The sequence below is a fragment of the Hevea brasiliensis genome, chromosome 11 (assembly GCF_030052815.1).
Source record: "Hevea brasiliensis isolate MT/VB/25A 57/8 chromosome 11, ASM3005281v1, whole genome shotgun sequence".
NCBI classification, from domain to species: domain Eukaryota; kingdom Viridiplantae; phylum Streptophyta; class Magnoliopsida; order Malpighiales; family Euphorbiaceae; genus Hevea; species Hevea brasiliensis.
Genome location: NC_079503.1, coordinates 77240125 through 77266429, shown reverse-complemented (window position 1 = coordinate 77266429; position 26305 = coordinate 77240125). Strand labels below are relative to the sequence as shown.

The 26305-nt window shown below is 22.8% G+C and overlaps 1 protein-coding gene and 1 pseudogene across 1 annotated transcript; one reads left to right on the top strand and one right to left on the bottom strand.

Moving 5' to 3' along the window:
* Nucleotides 1–7771: 7771 nt before the first annotated feature.
* Nucleotides 7772–10545, bottom strand: LOC131170302 (protein MALE DISCOVERER 2-like). Its single transcript, XM_058129362.1, has 6 exons — nt 10419–10545; nt 10167–10324; nt 9896–10087; nt 9553–9804; nt 8288–8349; nt 7772–8003 (listed from the first exon to the last, which is right to left on the bottom strand). Exons 1-6 carry the CDS (start codon nt 10543–10545, stop codon nt 7772–7774), a joined length of 1023 nt encoding a protein of 340 aa, XP_057985345.1.
* Nucleotides 10546–22821: 12276 nt separating this feature from the next.
* On the top strand, nt 22822–24558 carry LOC131170300 (protein DOG1-like 4; annotated as a pseudogene).
* Nucleotides 24559–26305: the final 1747 nt, after the last annotated feature.

The window sequence follows — 26305 nt, the reverse complement described above, 5'->3', positions numbered from 1 at the left end:
TTAATAATTACTCAAATGATAAATTCGCCGATTGAAGCAACTACAAGCAACGAAAAATTATCAAACTCAAATCAATAAAATCAAAAGCTTAAAGCATGTTGTTGGCTTGTAGCCATTGAAACATGTTAGCAAAAGAAGCAAGTTGCATGGAATTGCATATTACCTCAGAGGAGGGTTAAGTTGAGAGAGACAGTGAAGGAAGGCGAAGATATCTGGGTTCCACATTGAACTCAACATAGTTTATTTTACTGGCACGTTCTCCAACATAAGAAACATAAAACACCAGGTGGTGGGGTGCATGAGTGACTCATCAACATGGTCAAAGCCAAACCCAAATCCATCAGGCTCATGTCGCTCTCCGAGAGAGGCTCTCCCTATTTGCAAAGCATCACTCGTCCCTTGACACCCACCACTGACTCATTGCTACACGTAAGCCAAGCACAAGCATACATTTTCTTATATATAAAAACATATAACTCTATTCATCTCTCTCTATCTCCCACCTAGTCCTAGTTAGCTAGCTATCCCTCTTTTTTCTCCATCTCTTTACTTTAACGAAAGGGGAAAGATATGAAAACTAAAGTTAAAGAAAGGTACTTTAAGTTTTTTGAGGATGAGTATCTGTAACACATGCAAAGGGCGTCTGAAGATTATTGAGCTAAAACTGGGTGTGAGTGTGAGCAAGAGCTACAAGATTTAGTGTCCAAAGTCACACAACATTACAAAGACTATTACACTATAAAATGGGCCTTAGCCCATGAAGATTGTGCTTACTTTCTTTTGTCCAATTTCGATTTCCCCTTTAGAGAATGTGTATTCTTGGGTTACTGGGTGGAAACCTTCAGCAATATTTAAACTGGTTAACTCAATAAGGACATATGGTGTTCCCAGTTCGAGTCTAATTGAATTGACATAAGAACATATGAGAAAGATTGAGGCTTTGAGGGTGGAAATAAGGTAAGAAGAGGAGAAGGTAGAGAGGGAAATGGAGAGGCAACCAGTGGCTGTCGCAGATAGGAAGATGGCGAAATTGGTAAGGTTGGTGGTTCGAGTGAAGAATGGGGAGCAAGTGAGGCAGGTGGAGGGAATGGTGCAGGTGGCACTGAAAGGAGTAATGGAAGGACAAGAGAAGGTGATGAAAGTGACAGACTATGTAAGGCTTAGGACTTTGAAGGGAGTTTTGGATGTTTTGAACCCACTACAATGTGCGGAGTTCTTGGCTGGGATTAGCATGCTTCAAATTCAGTTAAGACAATGAGGAAAGAAAAGGGCTTGCACCATTGATTAGAAACTTCTAGTTGCAGAGTTTTAGGGGTTTTGATTTTCCCTTTTAGGCTTGTTTTCTTTTGCCTTAATTTGGTTTTATCTTAATTAATATGCATGTACTATTCAGTGGTTTTAATTTAACTTTTTTTTCATACTTAATATAAAAACTCATAATTTAATTTTTTATATAATTTTTTATTAATTTTATATTATATAATATTATCATTATATTACAAATATTATATTTAATTATTTAAATAAAATAATAATTTTAATGTCATTTTAATTAATTATATAAATAAAAATATTTATCAATTTCAAATTATTTTTTATTCGATCATATTTTTAAAAAAATTATGTGTTGTAATATTAATATAATAAAAAAATAATAAATTTTTAAAATTAAAAATAATAAACTACTATTTTTAACACTAAAAGAAATAAAAATAGAAAAAAATTAATATTGTAATAATATAAATATAAATCTAATTAATTAATTAATATATTATTAAGATTATCTTTTATTTATTATTAATGCAAGAGATAATATTTTATATAGGTATAATGCTAGCCCTATAATAATAATTTTTAGGAAATCATACTTGTAATAATATAAATATGCATATGAATAAATTAATTAGGTTTAAATTTAATTATCTTTCATTTTTTTGTTAGTGTTGATCTTCAATTAAAATTAAATAAAATTCCTTTTAAGTTCTTCATTTAACAAATTCTAAAATTATTAATAATCTTCTAATGATTTATATTATTTTTGTTTACATTTTTATAAATTATAGTCATTAAATATTTAATTTTAATTAATATTAACAATTTTACAAATATTAATATATTGTTTTATTGAAATAAAAATGTGCTTGTAATAATAAAGATATAAATAATGAATAAATTAATTAGGTTTAAAATTAATTGTTTTTAATATTTTTTTGTTAGTATTAGTCTTCAATTAAGATTCAATAATTTTTTTTTAAGTTGATCATTTAACAAATTTTAAAATTAAAAATAATGTTTGGATGTTTTATATTATTTTTATTTTCATTTTTAAAAAATTATAGTCACTAATATATAATTTTAATTAATATTCATAATTTTATAAATATTAATATATTGTTTTATCAAAAAAATCTTGGATGGGAATTAATTAAAAAATAATATGTAACTAATAACTATTTTTAAATATATATAATAAATAATTAATTGTAAATAAAAATTAAAAAATTAGATACTAATAAATTATTTTACTTAATATTGTAATATGATCAAATTATATTATTTATTTTTTATTTATTAATTTTCTATTTTAGGTAATTAATTCTTGTAAAATTTTATATTTTATTGAAGTTAAGTATAAATAGGATTAGGAATTTTAAGTTTATATTAACCATAAAATTAGGAATTTTAAATTTATACAAACTTTAAAATTAATTTAAATAATAAAAATATAATTATAATTAATTTTAAGAATAAAAGACAATTTAAGTAAAGCCAATATTTCCCCTTCCTCCTTGATATATACATAAGAATAAATTAATTAGGTTTAAATTTAATTGTCTTTAATATTTTTTTATTAGTATTGAAAATAATTAAAATTAAATAAAATTCTTTTTAAGTTTTTTATTCAATAAATTTTAAAATTAATAATAATCTTTAGATGATTTATATTTTTTTATTGTTTTTATAAATTATAGTCATAAAAATATTTAATTTTAATTAATATTTACAATTTTTAAATGTTGATATATTATTTATTGAAATAAAAAAATCTTATATGAAAATTAACTTATAAAAATATTATGCAACTAATAAAATATCTTTCAATATATATATAATAAATAACTAATTATAAATAAAAATTTGAAAATTAGATGCTAATAAACTATTTTACTTAATATTGTAATACGATCAAATTATATTTTTTTATTTATTAATTTCTTACCTTAGTTAATTACTTCATATAAAATTTTATATTTAATTAAAATTAAATATAAATGGGACTAATAATTTTAAATTTATATTAATTCTAAAATTAAGAATTTTAAATTTATACAAATTTTAAAATTAATTTAAATAATAAAAATATAATTGTAATTAATTTTAAGATTGAAAGGCAACTTAGGCAAAACTAAGCTAATATTCTCCCTTCTTTATACATTTATATATAATATAGATATATCAATATAAATTAATTGCATTTTTTTTTTGTTTTTCACTTATTAGTTTCTTACTTTAATTAATTACTTCTTATAATATTTTATGTTTAATTGAAGTTAATTGTAATTATTATTAAGAATTTAAATTTATATGATTTCTAAAATTAACAATTTTAAATTTTCACAAATATTAAAATTAACTTGAATAATAAAAATATAATTATAATTAATTTGAGGAATAAATGGCATTTTTAGCAAAACTAATATTCTCCCTTCCCACATTTATATATAATATAGACTATGTAAAAATATAAATAACCTATTTTTTTGAGATGAAAACAAAATTTTAAATCTTAAACTTTAATTGAAAAATCAGCTATATCTCTATATTTTTATTTGAATCCACTAAATTCTTCACTTGTACGAGTTGCACAATTTCAAAATTATGAAAAAAAAAATTTCCTAAAAATTTTTCAAATGAAACAGATGGAAACTATTTTTATTATGGTAAAATAATAATTTAAAATATTATTAAGCACATAAAAAGGAAAGAAGATTTTTTTAATGTCTAAATTATAGAATAAAATTAATTAAATTTATTGATAAAATTAATTGAAATCGTTAAAATTAAAAACGATTAGATAAATCGATTGAAATAACCAAGATTAAAATTATTGAAATAATTTCAATTTAATATATATATATATATACACACACACCTATTTAATTTAATATTATTGTAATGAAATCATTAATTTTCCACGAGAATATCAAATTAAAAATAATTTCTTATGGCTTTTTTTTTCATTTAAATAAAATATTTTAATTAAAATTTTTTATGAAATTCAATATTTTTTTTTCAAAAATTACTATAAATTGGTGTTAGAATAATTATTGTTATTAAAAATTTATATTGCAACATTACAAAAAAAACTTTATAATATATTTTTAGTATTTGTCAATGTGATAATCTAAATTTTTCTTATTTGAGTTACTAAAATATTTTACTTTTTATTTTTCAATTAACTTGATTAATAATATACAGATTTTGACAAAATAAAATTGGAAATTTTTAGATATAAATTATTTTTAACCATCATTTATAGGTTCTACTTTTTAGTCGAATTGAATAATTATTTAATAAAAATCATGAAAATTAAAATAGAATTTATCACCTATATAACATTATTTTTATTAATCAAATATATAACAAAAAAATCAAAAAATTCATTTACATAGAAAGATTAGTGATATGTTAAAATAATTGATTGGAATTATTAAATAAAGACTTATTTTCACTCTCTCTAACTTTTTGATTAAATTTTTATTATATTGAATTATTTTATCATCAATATTTACATGACTTTTTTTTGAAATTATTTTATTAATTTTTTATAATATAAATTTATAGAAATTAATAATTATGGACCATCAAATTCACAAATTTTATATTGTAAATATCTAACTTATCATATATACATGGTATGTTCATTTTATTCACCTATATATTAAAAGAAACCTATTATTTTGTTAAATAAATTAATTGATAAGATATTTAAGAAAATTAATTATTATCTAATACATTTGTAATATATGTAAAAGTAAGAAGGGGAATAATGGGATTACCAAATATCTTTAATTTTTAAAATTATTTATAATTATATTTTTTATTATTTAAAAAATATATTTTAAGTAAAATAAAAATTAAATATTATTAGTTCTCAAAATTAACTATCATAATTTTTATTAAAAAAAAAGAAAATAGAAGGGATATTCTATTGAAGGCTGCCTAAACCATTCGAATATTTTAATAGGGTAATTCTCAGGTATTTTTTCTCATTTTGTCGTCATTTGCATATTCATTCTTATGTAATTTTTTAAACTTATTTATATAATTTTATTTATTTGATAGATATTTTGGAATCGCTGAAACTAATTCTGGTAAAATTTTATATTCTCCTATCATGTTTATAGTATTTTATTAATATTACTTTAATTGATTAATTTAATATTTCTTATTAATTTTATTTTTTTATAATTTTTTGAACTAACATTAATTAAAATTAAAAAATCATGATGGTAATTTAATATTATGGCAATGAAAAATAAATTTAACTAGATATTAAAAATAATTAAATTATGATAATATAATATTATATAAAAAATTATATATAAAAAATTTAAATCACAAATATGTAAAATGAATACAAATAACATTTTTTAAAAAAATAATTATTTTAAAATTTTAAAAGACAAATTATATTTTTTAACAGTGACACTATATTGTAGATTGATTTAAAATTGAGCACATAATTTAATAAATTAAAAATAAATATATTTTGTTATAATTTTGTCAAACTTCGAATCAAATTATAATTTATGCTAAAATTTTACTGAAATGTGTCCATAAAGCACAATTGAAAATGAATTTCAATTTATGAAAATTTATTTTTAATTTTATTATTTTAAATCATGATATACATATATATATATATATATATATATATATATATATATATATATATATATATATATATATATAATTTAAAAAAATATGTTGCACATGAATTAAATAATTTATAACTCATAATTAATTTTGTCTTTATAAATAAATAAAATCTAACCATAATAAATTTTAAATTATTATGTAGATAAATTAGAGTTTATTTTAATATATTAAATGATAATTCTAAAAAGATAATTTTATAAAAAAATAAAATAATAGTAAAAATACTCGTAATTAATTACTTATTTAAAATTTTTCAGTTAAAAAATTTGTTCATCGTATAACATACTTATTTTTCAAACAAATTTCATTTAATTTATTATTAATTATAATACTAACAATTATATTTCAAACATTTGTAAATATTTATAATTTATAAAAAAGAAATTAATCTCAAGTAATAAAAGCCATGCTCTTTATTTTAAAAATTCATTAAAAATAATTGTAAAATATTATCATAATTTTCAAATGATCTTAAATTTTGCAATTGTTCATATATATAATATGAATAAGAAAATTCAACAACAAACATATTTAAAATCAATTAAATAAATTTTTACTAAAAATTTTATTCTCGATATCGTTTTTTACATATACTAATAATAATATAAATTAAATAACTAAAAAAGAGAAGAAAAACTCCAAATAAACAATTTGTATAATATGTAATATTTTTTTAAACCATTTAATAAGAAAGAAATTTTGAAAAAAAAATTAAAAAACCTAAGTTTTGACATTATTTCATGAATCTCTTCAAATATAATACGCCTTTATTATTTTTAATTTATAATTATTTTTTAAAAATTTTAAATTTTTTATCTAAAATATAAATATGTTCAATTTATTTAATTTATTATGTAATTATAAAAAATATTAAAGAATTTAATAACATTTAAATTCTAGTGTAAAAATTAGAATTACATTAAAATTCCATTAAAAGTGTAAAATAGTTTGAATAAATATTTTGCATGAGTAACATGTAATTTTTTTTTTTTTCAAATCATTTAATTGGTGGACATATTGATAAATCTATTCATACAAATTGCATTTTTATTATTTTTAAATTCTATAAATTTTATTTTTAAAAAAATAATTTAAACATTTCAACCACAGTATTAAACGGGTATTAAATTATTAGAATCAATGGTCAATTTATTTATTAATAGAATTAAATTTTAAAATTAAATTATTATTGAAAAAATATATAAAAAATTAATATATAAATTTTACTATATCTCAAAGATATAATTATACATTGTCCTAAAATAAATAAAAATAATATAATGAATAGATTTAGACAGACACATGTGACAAAGAATGGGCTAATTAGCTGGTGATATATACATATATGTAGGTATCTATCTTAGCACCTCCTTCTACCCAGGAGTTGGTGAATAGGTCTAGTTTAATCTCAATATAAATAGACATTACAATTTTGTCTTAAAAAAAGTGTTACAAATTTAATAAAATTTTATGATTTAATTAATTATAATTAATTTATGTTATATTATTAGTGTGGTGTAAAAAAAAAAACTTGTAAGTGTGTAGGTTTTTTTTAGTAAGTAGTAAAATCTAAATCTATCAAGCGAAAGGTGTAAGTTGAATAGTACTTGATATCACACTCTTTTAAATTCAAATGAAAATATCTCCATCTACATAATTAAATATTCATATTGTATTGTAATCAAAATTTTCCTGCTTTTTCAGAAAATCATTTGCCAAAAAACAGCAACTCCAATTGCAATATCAAAAAGCTAAATTTTAGATTTTTGGCATGAAGTCTGAGGTAGACTTGACTTACAATACAAATAAGAAGAGAGTGAGACAGAACTTAAGTCGCCTCGACAAATAATATTTCAAGTTCAGCCCACCAAAGCGGAGAAAGTCTTGGAGTTGCTTGATCAAGTGAGATAGCAATCACTTCCCTCAACTTGGAAGTGATATCCTTCATTGTTGGTCTTTGCCTTGGATCTGGTTGTATGCACTCTTGGATAATCTCGCATATGAGGTCAAGCTCATTGTTTTTGAAAGACTTGAGGGTTGGGTCAATCAGGTAACTGATACTACATTTGTCATTCAAATATTAAGCAGCCTACAAGTTTATAGTTAAATTATATGCTTGTCAACCAACCATGCATGCAGCTAGAACACAAATGTTATTTAGACATAAAGCAATTCCCAGAGATACGAGAGTATAGGATTTCATAAAAGATTTACCAATTTTTCAAGGGACTGTTGTTCTTCCGAGTATTGGAGCTTTCTAGAAATGATTTCTAGCAATAGAATCCCAAAACAATAGACATTTGTCTCTACATCAGCCAAAGGTGGCAATGTAGAATGCGCTCACTCATTGTCACTCGAGCTCTTCGACTTGGAGGAATCTTGTGGCAAGAAAGAGATCTCAATAATCTGAGAGGGAACATAGATACGGTGAGAAGGTACATTAAAGAAACAAAATAGAATAAAGCCAAATCATGAAGGAGATTACCATAGCTGCATAGTCATCAATTAGAGAGATATTATGTGAATTCAAGTTAGAATGTACCACTGGTGGATTTAAATCATGGTGCACGTATTGTAAGCAATAAGCAATGCCTGTTATAAATCTTCATCCTTGCACTCTAGTCAAGATGTTCCATTTCCTTAACTGAAGATACAGAATAAATGTTTCAGCCTCTAAATTACCATAGGAGAAATCTATCAAAATTTTCATCCTTAAATTAATATACAGAGAGTATTACCATGCAGATGCTCAAAGAGGGTTCCATTAGGAGTGTATTCAAATACCATCATCCTATTGAAAGGTTCATCCTCCTCACAGTAGCTAATGAAATTGACAAAGTTCTTATGGTTAATCCGAGATAACATGTATTTTTTTCCCAAATCATTTAATTGATGGACAGATTGATAAATCTATTCATACAAAGTGCATTTTTATTATTTTTAGTATTTTTAAATTTTATAAATTTTATTTTTAAAAAAATAATTTTAACATTTCAACCACAGTATTAAATGGGTACTAAATTATTAGAGTCAATGGTCAATTTATTTGTTAATAGAATTAAATTTTAAAATTAAATTATTATTAAATATATATATATATATATACAATTAATATATAAATTTTACTATATCTCAAAGATTTAATTATACATTGTCCTAAAATAAATAAAAATAATATAATGAATAGATTTGGAGAGACACAAGTGACAAAGAATGAGCTAATTTGCAGGTGATATATATATAATTAATTATAATTAATTTATGTTAGATTATTAGTGTGGTAAGGTAAAAAAAAAAAAACTTTTAAGTGGGTAGGTTTTTCTTTTTAGTAAGTAGTCAAATCTAAATCTGTAAAACAAAATGTGCAAGTTGAATAGTACTTATATCACACTCTTTTAAATTCAAATGAAAATATCTCCATCTACATAATTAAATATTTATATTGTATTGTAATCAAAATTTTCCTGCTTTTTCATAAAATCATTTGCCAAAACATAGCAACTCCAATTACAATATCAAAAAGCTAAATTTTAGATTTTTGGCATGAAGTCTGAAAGAGACTTGACTTACAATACACAGAAGAAGAGAGTGAGACAGAACTTAAGTCACCTCGACAGATAATATTTCAAGTTCAGCCCACCAAAGCGGAGAAAGTCTTGGAGTTGCTTGATCAGGTGAGATAGCAATTACTTCCCTCAACTTGGAAGTGATATCCTTCATTGTTGATCTTTGCCTTGAATCTGGCTGTATGCACTCTTGGATAATCTTGCATATAAGGTCAAGCTCATTCTTTTTGAAAGACTTAAGGATTGGGTCAATCAGGTAAGTGATACTACATTTGTCATTCAAATATTCAGCAGCCTGCAAGTTTATAGTTAAATCATAGGCTTGTCAGCCAACCATAAAGCAATTCCCAAAGATATGAGAGTATGGGATTTCATAAAAGATTTACCAATTTTTCGAGGGACCCTTGTTCTTCCGAGTATTGGAGCTTTCCAGAAATGATTTCTAGCAACAGAATCCCAAAACAATAGACATTTGTCTCTACATCAGCCAAAGGTGGCAATGTAGAATGCACTGACTCATTGTCACCTGAGCTCTTCAACTTGGAGGAATCTTGTGGCAAGAAAGAGATCTCAGTAATCTGAGAGGGACCATAGATACGGTGAGAAGGTAAATTAAAGAAACAAATTAGAATGAAGCCAAACCATGAAGGAGATTACCTTAGCTGCATAGTCATCAACTAGAAAGATATTATGTGAATTCAAGTTAGAATGTGCCACTAGTGGATTTAAATGATGGTGCATGTCTTGTAAAGAGTAAGCAATGCCCATGATAATCCTAATCCTTGCACTCCAGTTAAGATGTTCCGTTTCTTTAACTGAAGATACAGAATAAATGTTTTTGCCTCTAAATTACCACAGGAGAAATCTATCAAAATTTCCATCGTTAAATTAATATATAAAGAGTATTACCATGCAATTGCTTGAAGAGGGTTCCATTAGGAGCGTATTCAAATATCATCATCCTATTGAAAGGTTCATCCTCCTCACAGTAGCCAATGAGATTGACAAAGTTCTTATGGTTAACCCGAGATAACATGTAATTTTTTTTTCAAATCATTTAATTGATGGACATATTGATAAATCTATTCATACAAAGTGCATTTTTACTATTTTTATTATTTTTAAATTTTATAAATTTTATTTTAAAAAAAGTAATTTTAACATTTCAACCACAGTATTAAAAGGGTATTAAATTATTACTATCAATGGTCAATTTATTTGTTAATAGAATTAAATTTTAAAATTAAATTATTATTAAATATATATATATATATATATATATATATATATATATATATATATATATATATATATATAAATTTTACTATATCTCAAAGATTTAATTATACATTGTCCTAAAATAAATAAAAATAATTTAATAAAAAGATTTGGAGAGACACAGATGGCAAAGAATGGGCTAATTAGCAAGTGATATATATATATATATACACACACGTAGGCATCTATCTTAACTCCTCTTTCCACCAAGGAGCTGGTGAACAGATCTAGTTTATAGTTAAATTATATGCTTGTCAACCAACCATGCATGTAGCAAGAACACAAATGATATTTAGCCATAGAGCAATTCCCAGAGATATGAAAGCATAGGATTTCGTAAAAGATTTACCAATTTTTTAAGGGACACTTGTTCTTCTAAGTATTGGAGCTTTTCCGAAATGCTTGTTGAGCTTTTCCTAAAGTATTGAAGTGTGCCTTTGGGGCAACTTCCTAGTATACCCGAATCAATTGCCACACACTCTCCTTTGAGTATAATGCAATGTAATTAAATGAAATTAAAGTTATATATTGTATTATTTTATTTAGAAAAATAAAAGTATAATATAATTATTAATACAATCTCGTATTTATATATATATATATATAGATAAAATATAATTAAATTAATAATAAAATTTTAATATATAATATTATTTTATTAGATATTATTTTAATTTGAAATTATTAAAATTTTTATTACTAGTGATGGTGGCAGCAACAATAATAATCAAATAGTGGTGGTGGTAATATAGTATGAGTGATGATAGTAGTAATGGTGGTAGCTAAGTAGTGATGACAACGATCAAGTAGTAGTAATGGTGGTGTTGATAGTGGTGATGGCCGTGTGGTAATAATAATAGAGGTGATGACAATGGTGATCCAATGATGATGATGAAGACGGCCAAGGGCAGACCTTGGATGATAATATTGGGGATCAACCACTTGCTATTTGTACAATAATTATATGATGATGCATTTTAAAAGTTATTAAAATGCATATTTATTTTCAAAATTCATAAGGGTGTCTAACTATAAAATAATTTTAAAGAAATAAACACTAATAATACTAGTAGAATGATATACCTCTTCAACAGTGCTCTCTACACTTTTTTTGTTTAAATTTCGGAATTCATCAATAATGAAATCCAAATTAAAAAGTTCAAAAATTTCTCTTTCAATATTTATAACTAAATTATTTTTAAATGTTAATCAGTTTCTAAACTACCTATTTTGGACCTTTTTCAATGGGCCATTGATCTAGGAAAAGATTATTAGATCGGTGGACCATGAGAGACCTTGTTTGGATCAAACATGTCGGTCAAGTTCCCAAAATATATATTATGCTTACCTGAGCACATTCTTGCATTTTCCTTTTTAATTTCATCAAATTTATCATGCTTTGAGTATAAAACCAAGCAAGTATCATATTTAGTGAGAGCTGAATGCATTCATTTTACAAAACTTCAATTGAGCACCCACTTTCTAGTTTTGCTGGTGGTGCTACAATGCCTTGGGGCACAGTCTCTCTCTCTATATGCATACTCTTTTTTCTCCTAAAACACTTTTTGCACATAACCCAGAAAATTCCTATATTGAACGTAATATTTTAGATTTTAAAGCTTTTATGTATGCTTGAATTGTCAATTGGAAAAAAATAAAAAATTGGCTATTGTTATTTTTAAGGGCTTTTTGTTAGTTAGAGTTGTTATTCATTGGTCTTCATAACCATAACCATTTTTGGTAATACATAAATTAATAATTACTCAAATGATAAATTCGCTGATTGAAGCAACTGCAAGTAATAAGAAATGATCAAACTTAAATCAATAAAATCAAAAGCTTAAAGCAAGTTGTTAGCTTGTAGCTACTGAAACATGTCAGCAAAAGAATCAAGTTGCATGGAGTTGTATATTACCTCAGAGGAGGGTTTGTTGATAGAGACAGTGAAGGAAGAGGAAGATATTTGGGTTCCACGTTGAACTCAACATAGTTTATTTTACTGACAGGTTTTCCAACATAAAAAACATAAAACACTAGGTGGTGGGGTGCATGATTGACTCATCAACATGGTCAAAGCCAAACCTATATCCATCAAACTCATGTCCCTCTCTGGGAGAGGCTTTCCATATTTGCAAAGCGTCACTCATCCCTTGACACTCACCACTAACTCATTGCTGCACGTAAGCCAAGCACAAGCATACCTTTTCTTATATATAAAAACATATCACTCTATTCATCTCTCTGTATCTCCCACCTAGTCCTAGCTAGCTAGTTATTCCTTTTCTTTCTCCATCTCTTTGCATAAACGAAAGGGGAAAGATATGAAAACTAAAGTTGAAGAGAGGTTCTCTGAGCTTTTTGAGAAGTGGATGTGTCAACTTGATGAGTATCTGCAACACCTGCGAATGATATCTGAGGATTATCGAGCTAAAATTGGGTGTAAGCGTGAGTAAGAGCTACAAACTTTAGCATCCAAAGTCACACAACATTACAAAGACAACTACACTATAAAATGGGCCTTAGCCCATGAAGATTGTGCTTGCTTTCTTTTGTCCAATTTGGATTTCCCCTTTAGAGAATCCATATTCTTGGGTTTTTGGGTGGAAATCTTCAGCAGTGCTTAAACTGGTTAACTCAATAAGGACAAATGGTGTTCCCAATTCGAGTCCGGTTGAATTGACACAAGAATAAATGAGAAAGGTTGAGGCTTTGCGGGTGAAAATAAGGTTAGAAGAGGAGAAGGTGGAGAGGGAAACGGAGAGGCAACAAGTGGCCGTAGCAGACAGGACGATGGCAGAGTTGGTAAGGTTGGTGGTTTGAGTGAAGAATGGGGAGCAAGTGAGGCAGGAGGAGGGACTGGTGCAGGTGACACTGAAAGGAGTAATGGCAAGACAAGAGAAGGTGATGAAAGCGGCAAATTGTGTAATACTTAGGACTTTGAATGGAGTTTTGGATGTTTTGAGCCCACTACAATGTGTGGAGTTCTTGGCTGGGATTGGCATGCTTCAAATTCAGCTAAGACAATGGGGAAAGAAAGGGCTTGCACCATTAATTAGAAACTTCTAGTTGTAGAGTTTTAGGGGTTTTGATTTTCACTTTTAGACTTATTTTCTTTTGTCTTGATTTGGTTTTATCTTAATTAATATGCATGTACTATTCAGTGGCTTTTATTTAATTTTTTTTTTCATACTTAGTATAAAAACTCATAATTTAATTTTTTTTATATAATGTTTTATTAATTTTATATTATATAATATTATCATTATATTACAAATATTATATTTAATTATTTAAAATAAAATATTAATTTTAATGAATTGTATATATATATAAATATTTATCAATTTAAATTATTTTTTATTTGATCATATTTTTAAAAAACTATGTGTTATAATATTAATATAATAAAAAAATAATAATAAATTTTTAAAATATAAATAGGTGAAAATATTTAAAAATTAAAATAAATTAATAATAAATATAAATTAGCCCGTGAATTTAATTCATTTAAATTTTATTATTTATTTTTTTAAGAAAAGTTTGATTTGCATACATTTTATTTTAAAATCATATTAACTTGCATAATAAAATTGTATACCTAAATTAATGTAAAAGAGAATTACTTATAAAATTAGAAAATAAAATAATTTTTAAAATAAATTTTTATTAGTTTAGTGCATTATTATTACAAAATTTTCATTTTTATTATATTGATATTTTGAAATTTTATATTGTCATATTATTTAATACAAAAAATTTAAAATCTATTTAATATATTTATAGATTATATTATATATGTTATAAGCACATTGTTAACATATAAATTTAATCATGCATATTCTAATTAAAATTGAATTATATATATATATATATATATATATATATAGAGAGAGAGAGAGAGAGAGAGAGAGAGAGAGAGAGAGAGGTCTACTTCTAAATTAAAAATTATAGCAAAATTTCTGTAAAATAATTTTTAAAAAATAAAATTTAAAAGAAAAAAATATATTTATATTATTAATATTTATAATAATAATTTATTAGTTCAAAAAGTTTGTCCCTCATTCATACCTGTATATACATTATAGCGCATAGTCTATTATTATAAATGCATTGTATTTATTACTTATTTATATTTTTATTATATTAAAATTATATTATATTTCTAAAAACATCATAAAAAATATTTTATAAAATTGCCTTCAGCTTTAATTATTTTTTTATTTAGTATTCAGTATAATTAGGCATAATATTATTCTTGATTAAATTATTAATAGAAAATTAGAATTATATTAATATAATAAAATAAATTTAGTCCAATTCGGTTTGGTTTATATAATATATTTTTTTATTTCAATTCTTATCAATTCTTCTTTTCATTCAAAAGAATAAGGATTATGAACACTATTATTTTTAACACTAAAAGAAATAAAAATAGAAAAATATCAATATTGTAATAATATAAATATAAATCTAATTAATTAGTTAATATATTATTAATATTATCTTTTATTTATTATTAATGGAAAAGATAATATTTTATATAGGTGGTATAATGCTAGCTCTACAATAATAATTTTTAAGAAATCATACTTGTAATAATATAAATATGCATTTAAATAAATTAATTAGATTTAAATTTAATTATCTTTATTTTTGTTGTTAGTATTGATCTTCAACAAAAATTTAAAAAAAATTCCTTTTATGTTCTTCATTTAACAAATTTTAAAATGATTAATAACCTTCTAATGATTTCTATTATTTTCGTTTTCATTTTTGTAAATTATAGTCATTAAATATTTAATTTTAATTAATATTAATAATTTTATAAATATTAATATATTGTTTTATTGAAATAAAAATATACTTGTAATAATAAAGATATACATAATGAATAAATTAATTCGGTTTAAATTTAATTATTTTTAATTTTTTTGTTAGTATTAGTCTTCAATTAAGATTAAATAATTTTTTTAGGTTGGTCATTTAACAAATTTTAAAATTAATAATAATGTTTGGATGATTTATATTATTTTTATTTTCATTGTTAAAAATTATAGTCATTAATATATAATTTTAATTAATATTCATAACTTTACAAATATTAATATATTGTTTTACTAAAAAAATCTTAGATGGAAATTAATTAAAAAATAATATGTAACCAATAAATATTTTAAATATATATAATAAATAATTAATTGTTCATAAAAATTAAAAAATTAGATACTAATAAATTATTTTACTTAATATTGTAATACAATCAAATTATATTTTTTATTTTTTATTTATTAATTTTTTTATTTTAGGTAATTAATTCTTAAAAATTTTTATATTTTATTGAAGTTAATTATAAATAGGATTAAGAATTTTAAGTTTATATTAACCATAAAATTAATTTAAATAATAAAAATATAATTATAATTAATTTTAAGAATAAATGGCAATTTGAGTAAAGCCAATATTCCCCCTCCTCCTTCATATATACATAAGAATAAATTAATTAGGTTTAAATTTAATTGTCTTTAATATTTTTTTATTAGTATTGAAAATAATTAAAATTAAATAAAATTCCTTTTAAGTTGTTTTATTAATAAATTTCAAAACTAATAATAATCTTTAGATGATTTATATTATTTTTATTGTTTTTATAAATTATAGTCATAAAAATATTTAATTTTAATTAATATTTATAATTTTATAAATATTAATATATTATTTATTGAAATAAAAAAATCTTATATGAAAATTAACTTATAAAAATAATATGCAACTAATAAAATATCTTTAAATATATATATATATATATATATATATATATATATATATATATATATATATATATATATATATATATATATATTTGAAAATTAGATACTAATAAACTATTTTACTTAATATTATAACACAATCAAATCATATTTTTTATTTATTAATTTCTTATTTTATTAATTACTTCATGTAAAATTTTATATTTAATTAAAATTAAATATAAATAGAACTAATAATTTTAAATTTATATTAATTCTAAAATTAAAAATTTTAAATTTGTATAAACTTTAAAATTAATTTAAATAATAAAAATATAATTGTAATTAATTTTATAAATGAAAGGAAACTCAGGCAAAACTAAGCTAATATTCTTCCTCCTTTATACATTTATATATAATATAGATATATTAATATAAATTAATTGCGTTTTTTTTTTCACTTATTAGTTTTTTACTTTAATTAATTACTTCTTATAATATTTTATATTTAATTCAAGTTAATTATAAGTATTATTAAGAATTTTAAATTTATATGATTTCTAAAGTTAATAATTTCTAATTTATATAAATATTAAAATTAATTTAAATAATAAAAATATAATTGCAATTAATTTGAGGAATAAATGGCATTTTTGGCAAAACTAATATTCTCCCTTCCCACATTTGTATATAATATAAACTATGTGAAAAAATAAATAAGCCTTTTTTTTTAGATAGAAACAAAAATTTAAATCTTAAACTTTAATTAAAAAATCAGTTATATCTCTATTCTTATTATGATAAAATAATAATTTGAAAATATTATTAAGCAAATGAAAAAGAAAGAAGAATTTTTAATGTTTAAATTATAGAATAAAATTAATTAAATTTATTGATAAAATTAATTGAAATTGTTAAAATTGAAAATGATTGGATAAATCGATTAAAATCACCAAAATTAAAATTATTGAAATAATTTCAATTTAATATATATATATATATATATATATATATATATATATATATATATATATATATATATATATATATATAATGTTATTGCAATGAAATCATTAATTTTCTATGAGAATGTCAAAGTAAAGATAATTTCTTATGGCTATTTTTTTTTACTTTTTCATTTAAATCAATTATTCTAATTAAAATTTGTTTATGAAATTCAATATTTTTTTCAAATATTATTATGAATTGGTGTTAGAATAATTATTATTATTAAAAATTTATATTGCAATGTTACCAAAAAAAAAACTTTATAATATATTTTTAGTATTGTCAATGTGATAATCTAAATTTTTCTTATTTGAGTTACTAAAATATTTTAATTTTTATTTTTGAATTAGCTCGATTAATAATATATAGATTTTGACAAAATAGAATTGAAAATTTTTAGATATAAATTATTTTTAACCATCTCTACTTTTTTTGTCAAATTGAATAATTATTTAATAAAAATTATGAAAATTAAAATAGAATTTATCACCTATATAACATTATTTTTATTAATCAAATATATAATTAAAAAATCAAAAAATTCATTTACATAGAAAGATTAGTGATATGTTAAAATAATTGATTGGGATTTGTTAAATAAAGAGTTATTTTCACTCTCTCTAACTTTTTCATAAAATTTTTATTACATTGAATTATTTTATCATCAATATTTATATGACTCTTTTTTATAATTATTTTATTAATTTTTTATAATATAAATTTATAGGAAGTAATAATTATGGACCATCAAAATCACAAATTTTATATTGTAAATATCTAACTAGCTTAAAATCACAAATTTTATATTGTAAATATCTAACTAGCTTATCACATATACATGATATGTTCATTTTATTCACCTATATATTAGCAGAAACTAATTATTTTGTCAAATAAATTAATTGATAAGATATTGGAGAAAATTCATTATTATCTAATATATTTGTAATATATATAAAAGTAAGAAGGGGAATAATGGGATTATAAAAAATATCTTTAATTTTTAAAATTATTTATATTTATATTTTTTATTATCTAAAAAATGTATTTTAAGTAAAATAAAAATTAACTATTATTAGCTATAAAATTCTTATTGTATTAGGTCTCAAAATTAACTATCATAATTTTTATTAAAAATAATTAAAAAAAAACTAAAATAGAAGGGATGTTACTATTGAAGGCTACCTAAACCATTCAAGATTTGAAGAAGCTAATTTTCAGGTATTTTTTCTCACTTTATTGTCATTTGCATATTCATTTTTGTGTAATTTTTTGAACTTGTTTATATAATTTAATTTATTTGATAGATATTTTTAGAATCACTGAGACTAATTCTGGTAAGATTTTGTATTCTTCTATCATGTTTATAGTATTTTATTTATATTAATTTAATTGATTATTTTAATATTTCTTATTAATTTTATTTTCTTATAATTTTTTGAACTAACATTAATTAAAAATAAAATATCATGATGGTAATTTAATATTATGACAATAAAAAATCAAATTTAACTAGATATTAAAAATATTTAAATTATGACAATATAATGTTATATAAAAAATTGAAATTACAAATATGTAAAATGAATACAAATAACATACAACGCATGTTTTAAAAAAATAGTTATTTTAAAATTTTAAAAGACAAATTATATTTTTTTAATTATTTTTTCACTTTCATTAATAAAAAATATAAATTTTAACAGTGACACTATATTATAGATAGATTTAAAATTGAGCAAATAATTTTAATAAATTAAAAATAAAGATATTTTATTATAATTTTGTCAAACTTCGAATCAAATTATAATTTATGCTAAAATTTTATTGAAATGAATCCATTTTATACTCTATATTGGCCGACCGAAGCACAATTGAAAATGAGTTTCAATTTATGAAAATTTATTTTTAATTTTATTATTTTAAATCATGATATATATATATATATATATATACACACTTTGCACATGAATTACATAATTTATAACTCATAATTAATTTTGTCTTTATAAATAAATGAAATCTAATCATAATAAATTTAAATTATTATGTAGATAAATTAGACTTTATTTTAATATATTAAATGATAATTCTAAAAAGATAATTTTATAAAAAATAAAATAATAGTAAAAATACTCATAATTAATTACTTATTTAAAATTTTTTAGTTAAAAAATTTGTTCACCTTATAACATACTTATTTTTCAAATAATTTTCATTTAATTTATTATTAATTATAATACTAACAATTATATTTCAAAGATTTGTAAACATTTATGATTTATAAAAAAAAATTAATCTCAAGTAATAAAAGCCATGCTCTTTATTTTAAAATTTCATTAAAAATAGTTGTAAAATATTATCATAATTTTGAAATAATCTTAAATTCTGCAATTGTTCATATATATAACATGAATAAGAAAATCCAATAACAAACATATTTAAAATCAATTAAATAAATTTTTACTGAATATTTTATGCTTGATATCATTTTTTATATACACTAATAATAATATAAATTAAATAACTAAAAAAGAGAAGAAAAACTCCAAATAAACAATTTGTATAATATGTAATATTTTTTTAAACCATTTAATAAGAAAGAAATTTTGAAAAAAAATTAAAAAACCTAAGTTTTGATATTATTTAGTGAATCTCTTAAAATATAATACACCTTTATTATTTATAATTATTTTTCAAAAAATTTAAAATTTTTTATCTAAAATATAAATATGTTCAATTTATTTAATTTATTATGTAATTATAAAAAATATTAAAGAATTTAATAAAATTTAAATTATACTGTAAAAATTAGAATTACATTAAAATTCATTTAAAAGTGCAAAATAGTTTGAAATAAATATTTTGCATGAGTAACATGTAATTTTTTTTTCAATTCATTTAATTGGTGGACATATTGATAAATCTATTCATACAAAGTGCATTTTTATTATTTTTATTATTTTTAAATCTTATAAATTTTATTTTTTAAAAAATAATTTTAACATTTCAACCACAATATTAAACATGTATTAAATTATTAGTGTCAATGCTCAATTTATTTGTTAATAGAATTAAATTTTAAAATTAAATTATTATTAAAAATATATATAAAAAATTAATAGATAAATTTTACTATATCTCAAAGATTTAATTATACATTATCCTAAAATAAATAAAAATAATATAATGAATAGATTTGGAGAGACACAAGTGGCAAAGAATGGGCTAATTAGTAGGTGATATGTATATATGTAGGTATCTATCTTAGCTCTTCCTTCCACGCAGGAGCTGGTGAACAAGTCTAGTTGAATCTTAATATAAATAGGCATTATAATTTTGTCTTAAAAAAAAAAGTGTTACAAATTTAATAAAATTTTATGATTTAATTAATTATAATTATTTTATGTTAGATTATTAGAACTTTTAAATGTGTAAGTTTTTTTTAGTAAGTAGTAAAATCTAAATATGTCAAGCGAAGGGTGTAAGTTGAATAGTACTTGATATCACACTCTTTTAAATTCAAATGAAAATATCTCCATCTACATAATTAAATATTCATATTGTATCGTAATCAAAATTTTTCTGCTTTTTCAGAAAATCATTTGCCAAAACACAGCAACTCAAATTACAATATCAAAAAGCTAAATTTTAGATTTTTGGCATGAAGTCTGAGAGAGACTTGACTTACAATAAAAATGAATAAGAGAGTGAGACAAAACTTAATATTTCAAATTCAACTCACCAAAGCAGAGAAAGTCTTAGAGTTGCTTGATCAGGTGAGATAGCAATCACTTCCCTCAACTTGGAAGTGATATCCTTGATTGTTGGTCTTTACCTTGGATTTGGTTGTATGCACTCTTGGATAATCTCGCATATGAGGTCAAGCTCATTATTTTTGAAAGACTTGAGGGTTTGGTCAATCAAGTAACTGATACTACGTTTGTCATTCAAATATTTAGCAGCCTGCAAGTTTATAGTTAAATTATATGCTTGTTAGCCAGCCATGCATGCAGCTAGAACACAAATATTATTTAGCCATAAAGTAATTCCCAGAGATATGAGAGTATAGGATTTCATAAAAGATTTACCAATTTTTTGAGGGACACTTATTCTTCCGAGTATTGGAGTTTTCCAGAAATGATTTCTAGCAATAGAATCCCAAAACAATAGACATTTGCCTCTACATTAGACAAAGGTGGCAATGTAGAATGCGTTGACTCATTGTCACCTGAGCTCTTCGACTTGGAGGAATCTTGTGGCAAGAAAGAGATCTCAGCAATCTGAGAGGGACCATAGATACAGTGAGAAGGTACGTTAATGAAACAAAATAGAATGAAGCCAACCCATGAAGGAGATTACCTTAGCTGCATAGTCATCAGTTAGAAAGATATTATGTGAATTCAAGTTAGAATGTGCCACTGGTGGATTTAAATCATGGTGCATATATTGTAAGCAATAAGCAATGCCCGTGATAATCCTCATCCTTGCACTCCAGTCAAGATGTTCCATTTCTTTAACTGAAGATACAGAATAAATGTTTCAGCCTCTAAATTACCACAGGAGAAATCTATCAAAATTTCCATCGTTAAATTAATATACAGAGAGTATTACCATGCAGATGCTCAAAGAGGGTTCCATTAGGAGTGTATTCAAATACCATCATCCTATTGAAAGATTCATCCTCCTCACAGTAGCCAATGAGATTGACAAAGTTCTTATGGTTAACTCGAGATAACATGTAATTTTTTTTCAAATCATTTAATTGGTGGACATATTGACAAATCTATTCATACAAAGTGCATTTTTATTATTTTTAAATTTTATAAATTTTATTTTTAAAAAAATAATTTTAACATTCAACCACAGTATTAAACAGGTACTAAATTATTAGAGTCAATGGTCAATTTATTTGTTAATAGAATTAAATTTTAAAATTAAATTATTATTAAAAATATATATAAAAAATTAATATATAAATTTTACTATATCTCAAAGATTTAATTATACATTGTCCTAAAATAAATAAAAATAATATAATGAATAGATTTGGAGAGACACAGGTGGCAAAGAATGGGCTAATTAGCAGGTGATATATATATATATATATATATCTTAGCTCCTCCTTCCACCCAGAAGCTGGTGAATAGGTCTAGTTTAATCTCAATATAAATAGACATTACAATTTTGTGTTAAAAAAAATGTTACAAATTTAATAAAATTTTATGATTTAATTAATTATAATTAATTTATGTTAGCTTAAACGAAGGGGGAAAGATATGAAAACTAAAGTTGAAGAGAGGTTCTCTGAGTTTTTTGAGAAGTGGATGTGTCAACTCAATGAGTATTTGCAATAACTGCGGAGGGCATCTAGGGATTATCGAGCTAAAATTGGGTGTGAGTGTGAGCAAGAGCTATAAGCTTTAGTGTCTAAAGTCATACAACATTACAAAGACTACTACACTATAAAATGGGCTTTGGCCCATGAAGATGTGCTTGCTTTCTTTTGTCCAACTTGGATTTCCCCTTTAGAGAATGCATATTCTTGGGTTACTGGGTTGAAACCATTAGCAGTGTTTAAACTGGTTAACTCAATAAGGACAAATGGTGTTCCCTGTAACACCCTAGGCAAATCCCACATCGGCAAAACGCTGGGTTTATAAGTTGGTGGTTCGTAACCCCTAGTGACGCATTTTAAAACCATGAGGGCTTCGGCCCAGAGCGGACAATATCACTAGTGGGCCGGGCCATTACATGCCTAGGGTGTTACAATATCACTAGTAGGCCGGGCCATTACATTCCCAGTTCAGGTCTGGTTGAATTGACACAAGAACAGATGAGAAAGATTGAGGCTTTGAGGGTGAAAGTAATATTAGAAGAGGAGAAGGTGGAGAGGGAAATGGAGAGGCAACAAGTGATTGTAGTAGATAGGAAGATGGCGGAGTTGGTAAGGTTGGTGATTCGAGTGAAGAATGGGGAGGAAGTGAGGCAGGTGGAGGGACTGGTGCAGGTGGCACTGAAAGGAGTAATGGTAGGACTAGAGAAGGTGATGAAAGCGGTAGACTGTGTAAGGCTTAGGACTTTGAAGGGAGTTTTAGATGTTTTGAGCCCATTACAATGTGTGGAGTTCTTGGCTGGGATTGGCATGCTTAAAATTCTACTAAGACAATGGGGAAAGAAAAGGGTTTGCACCATTAATTAGAAACTTCCAGTTGTAGGGTTTTAGGGGTTTTGATTTTCACTTTTAGACTTATTTTCCTTTCTCTTGATTTGGTTTTATCTGAATTAATGTGCATGTACTATTCAGTGGTTTTAATTTAACTTTTTTTTTATACTTATTATAAAAAATCATAATTTATTTTTTTATATAATGTTTTATTAATTTTATATTATATAAATTTATCATTATATTACAAATATTATATTTAATTATTTAAATTAAAATATTAATTTTAATGTCATTTTAATTAATTATATAAATAGAAATATTTATTAATTTAAAATTATTTTTTATTTGATCGTATTTTTAAAAAATTATTTGTGTTATAATATTAATATAATAACAAAATAATAATAAGTTTCTAAAATATAAATAGGTGAAAATATTTGAAAATTAAAATAAATTAATAATAAATATAAATTAGTCCATGAATTTAATTCATTTAAATTCTATTATTTTATTTTTTAAAGAAGAGGAGAAGGTGGAGAGGGAAATGGAGAGGCAACAAGTGATTGTAGCAGACAAGAAGATGGCAGAGTTGGTAAGGTTGGTGGTTCGAGTGAAGAATGGGGAGGAAGTGAGGAAGGTGGAGGGGTTGGTGCAGGTGGCACTGAAAGGAGTAATGGCAGGACTAGAGAAGGTGATGAAAGCGATAGACTGTCTAAGGCTTAGGACTTTGAAGGGGGTTTTGGGTGTTTTGAGCCCACTAAAATGTGTGGAGTTCTTGACTGGGATTGGCATGCTTCAAATCCTGCTAAGACAATGGGGAAAGAAAAGGGTTTACACTATTAATTAGAAACTTCCAGTTGTAGGGTTTTAGGGGTTTTGATTTTCACTTTTAGACTTGTTTTCCTTTGTCTTGATTTGGTTTTATCTGAATTAATGTGCATGTACTATTCAGTGGTTTTATTTTAACTTTTTTTTATACTTATTATAAAAAATCATAATTTAATTTTTTTATATAATGTTTTATTAATTTTATATTATATAATATTATCATTATATTACAAATATTATATTTAATTATTTAAATTAAAATATTAATTTTAATGTCATTTTAATTAATTATATAAATAAAAATATTTATTAATTTAAAATTATTTTTTATTTGATCGTATTTTAAAAAAATTATGTGTGTTATAATATTAATATAATAAAAAAATAATAATAAGTTTCTAAAATATAAATAGGTGAAAATATTTAAAAATTAAAATAAAATAATAATAAATATAAATTAGTCCATGAATTTAATTCATTTAAATTCTATTATTTATTTTTTAAGAAAAGTTTGATTTGCATATATTTTACTTAAATTTTTTGTAATTTAAAATGATATTAACTTGCATAATAAAATTGTATGCCTAAATTAATGTGAAAGGGAATTACTTATAAAATTAGAAAATAAAATAATTTTTAAAATAATTTTTTATTAGTTTAGTGCATTATTATTATAAAATTTTCATTTTTATTATATTGATATTTTGAAATTTTATATTGTCATATTATTTAATATAAAAAATTTAATATCTATTTAATATATTAATTATTTAATATATTTATAGATTATATTATATATGTTATAAATACATTATTAATTAATATATAAATTTAATCATGTATATTCTAATTAAAACTGAATATTATATATATATATATATATATAGAGAGAGAGAGAGAGAGAGAGAGAGAGAGAGAGAGAGAGGTCTACTTCAAAATTAAAAATTATAACAAAATTTCTATAAAATAAAATTTAAAATATATATATATATATACACACACATAGGTATCTATCTTAGCCCCTCCTTCCACCCATGAGCTAGTGAACAGGTCTAGTTTAATCTTAATATAAATAGGCATTACAATTTTGTCTTAAAAAAAGAGTTGCAAATTTAATAAAATTTTATGATTTAATTAATTATAATTAATTTATGTTATATTATTAGTGTGGTAAGGTAAAAAAAAAAAAAAAAACTTTTAAGTGGGTAGGTTTTTTTTTTTAGTAAGTAGTCAAATCTAAATCTATCAAGCGAAAGGTGCAAGTTGAATAGTACTTGATATCACACTCTTTTAAATTCAAATGAAAATATCTCCATTTACATAATTAAATATTCATATTGTATTGTAATCAAAATTTTCCTGCTTTTTCAGAAAATCATTTGCCAAAACACAGCAACTCCAATTACAATATCAAAAAACTAAATTTTAAATTTTTGGCATGAAGTCTGAGAGAGACTTGACTTACAATACAAAGAAGAAAAGAGTGAGACAGAACTTAAGTAGCCTCAACAGATAATATTTTAAGTTCAGCCCACCAAAGCAGAGAATGTTTTGGAGTTGCTTGATCAGGTGAGATAGCAATTACTTCCCTCAACTTGGAAGTGATATCCTTCATTGTTGGTCTTTGCCTTGGATCTGGTTGTATGCACTCTTGGATAATCTCGCATATGAGGTCAAGCTTATTGTTTTTGAAAGACTTGAGGGAGGACAGATAATATTTTAAGTTCAACCCACCGAAATAGAGAATGTCTTGGAGTTGCTTGATC

Coding starts and splice junctions, on each gene's coding strand:
- LOC131170302 (XM_058129362.1), bottom strand. CDS start 10,545: ATGTTATCTCGGGTTAACCATAAGAACTTTGTCAATCTCATTGGCTAC. Junction 10,325..10,418: donor CCTCTTCAAGCAATTGCATG/GTAATACTCTTT, acceptor CTGTATCTTCAG/TTAAAGAAACGGAACATCTT. Junction 10,088..10,166: donor TTGATGACTATGCAGCTAAG/GTAATCTCCTTC, acceptor GGTCCCTCTCAG/ATTACTGAGATCTCTTTCTT.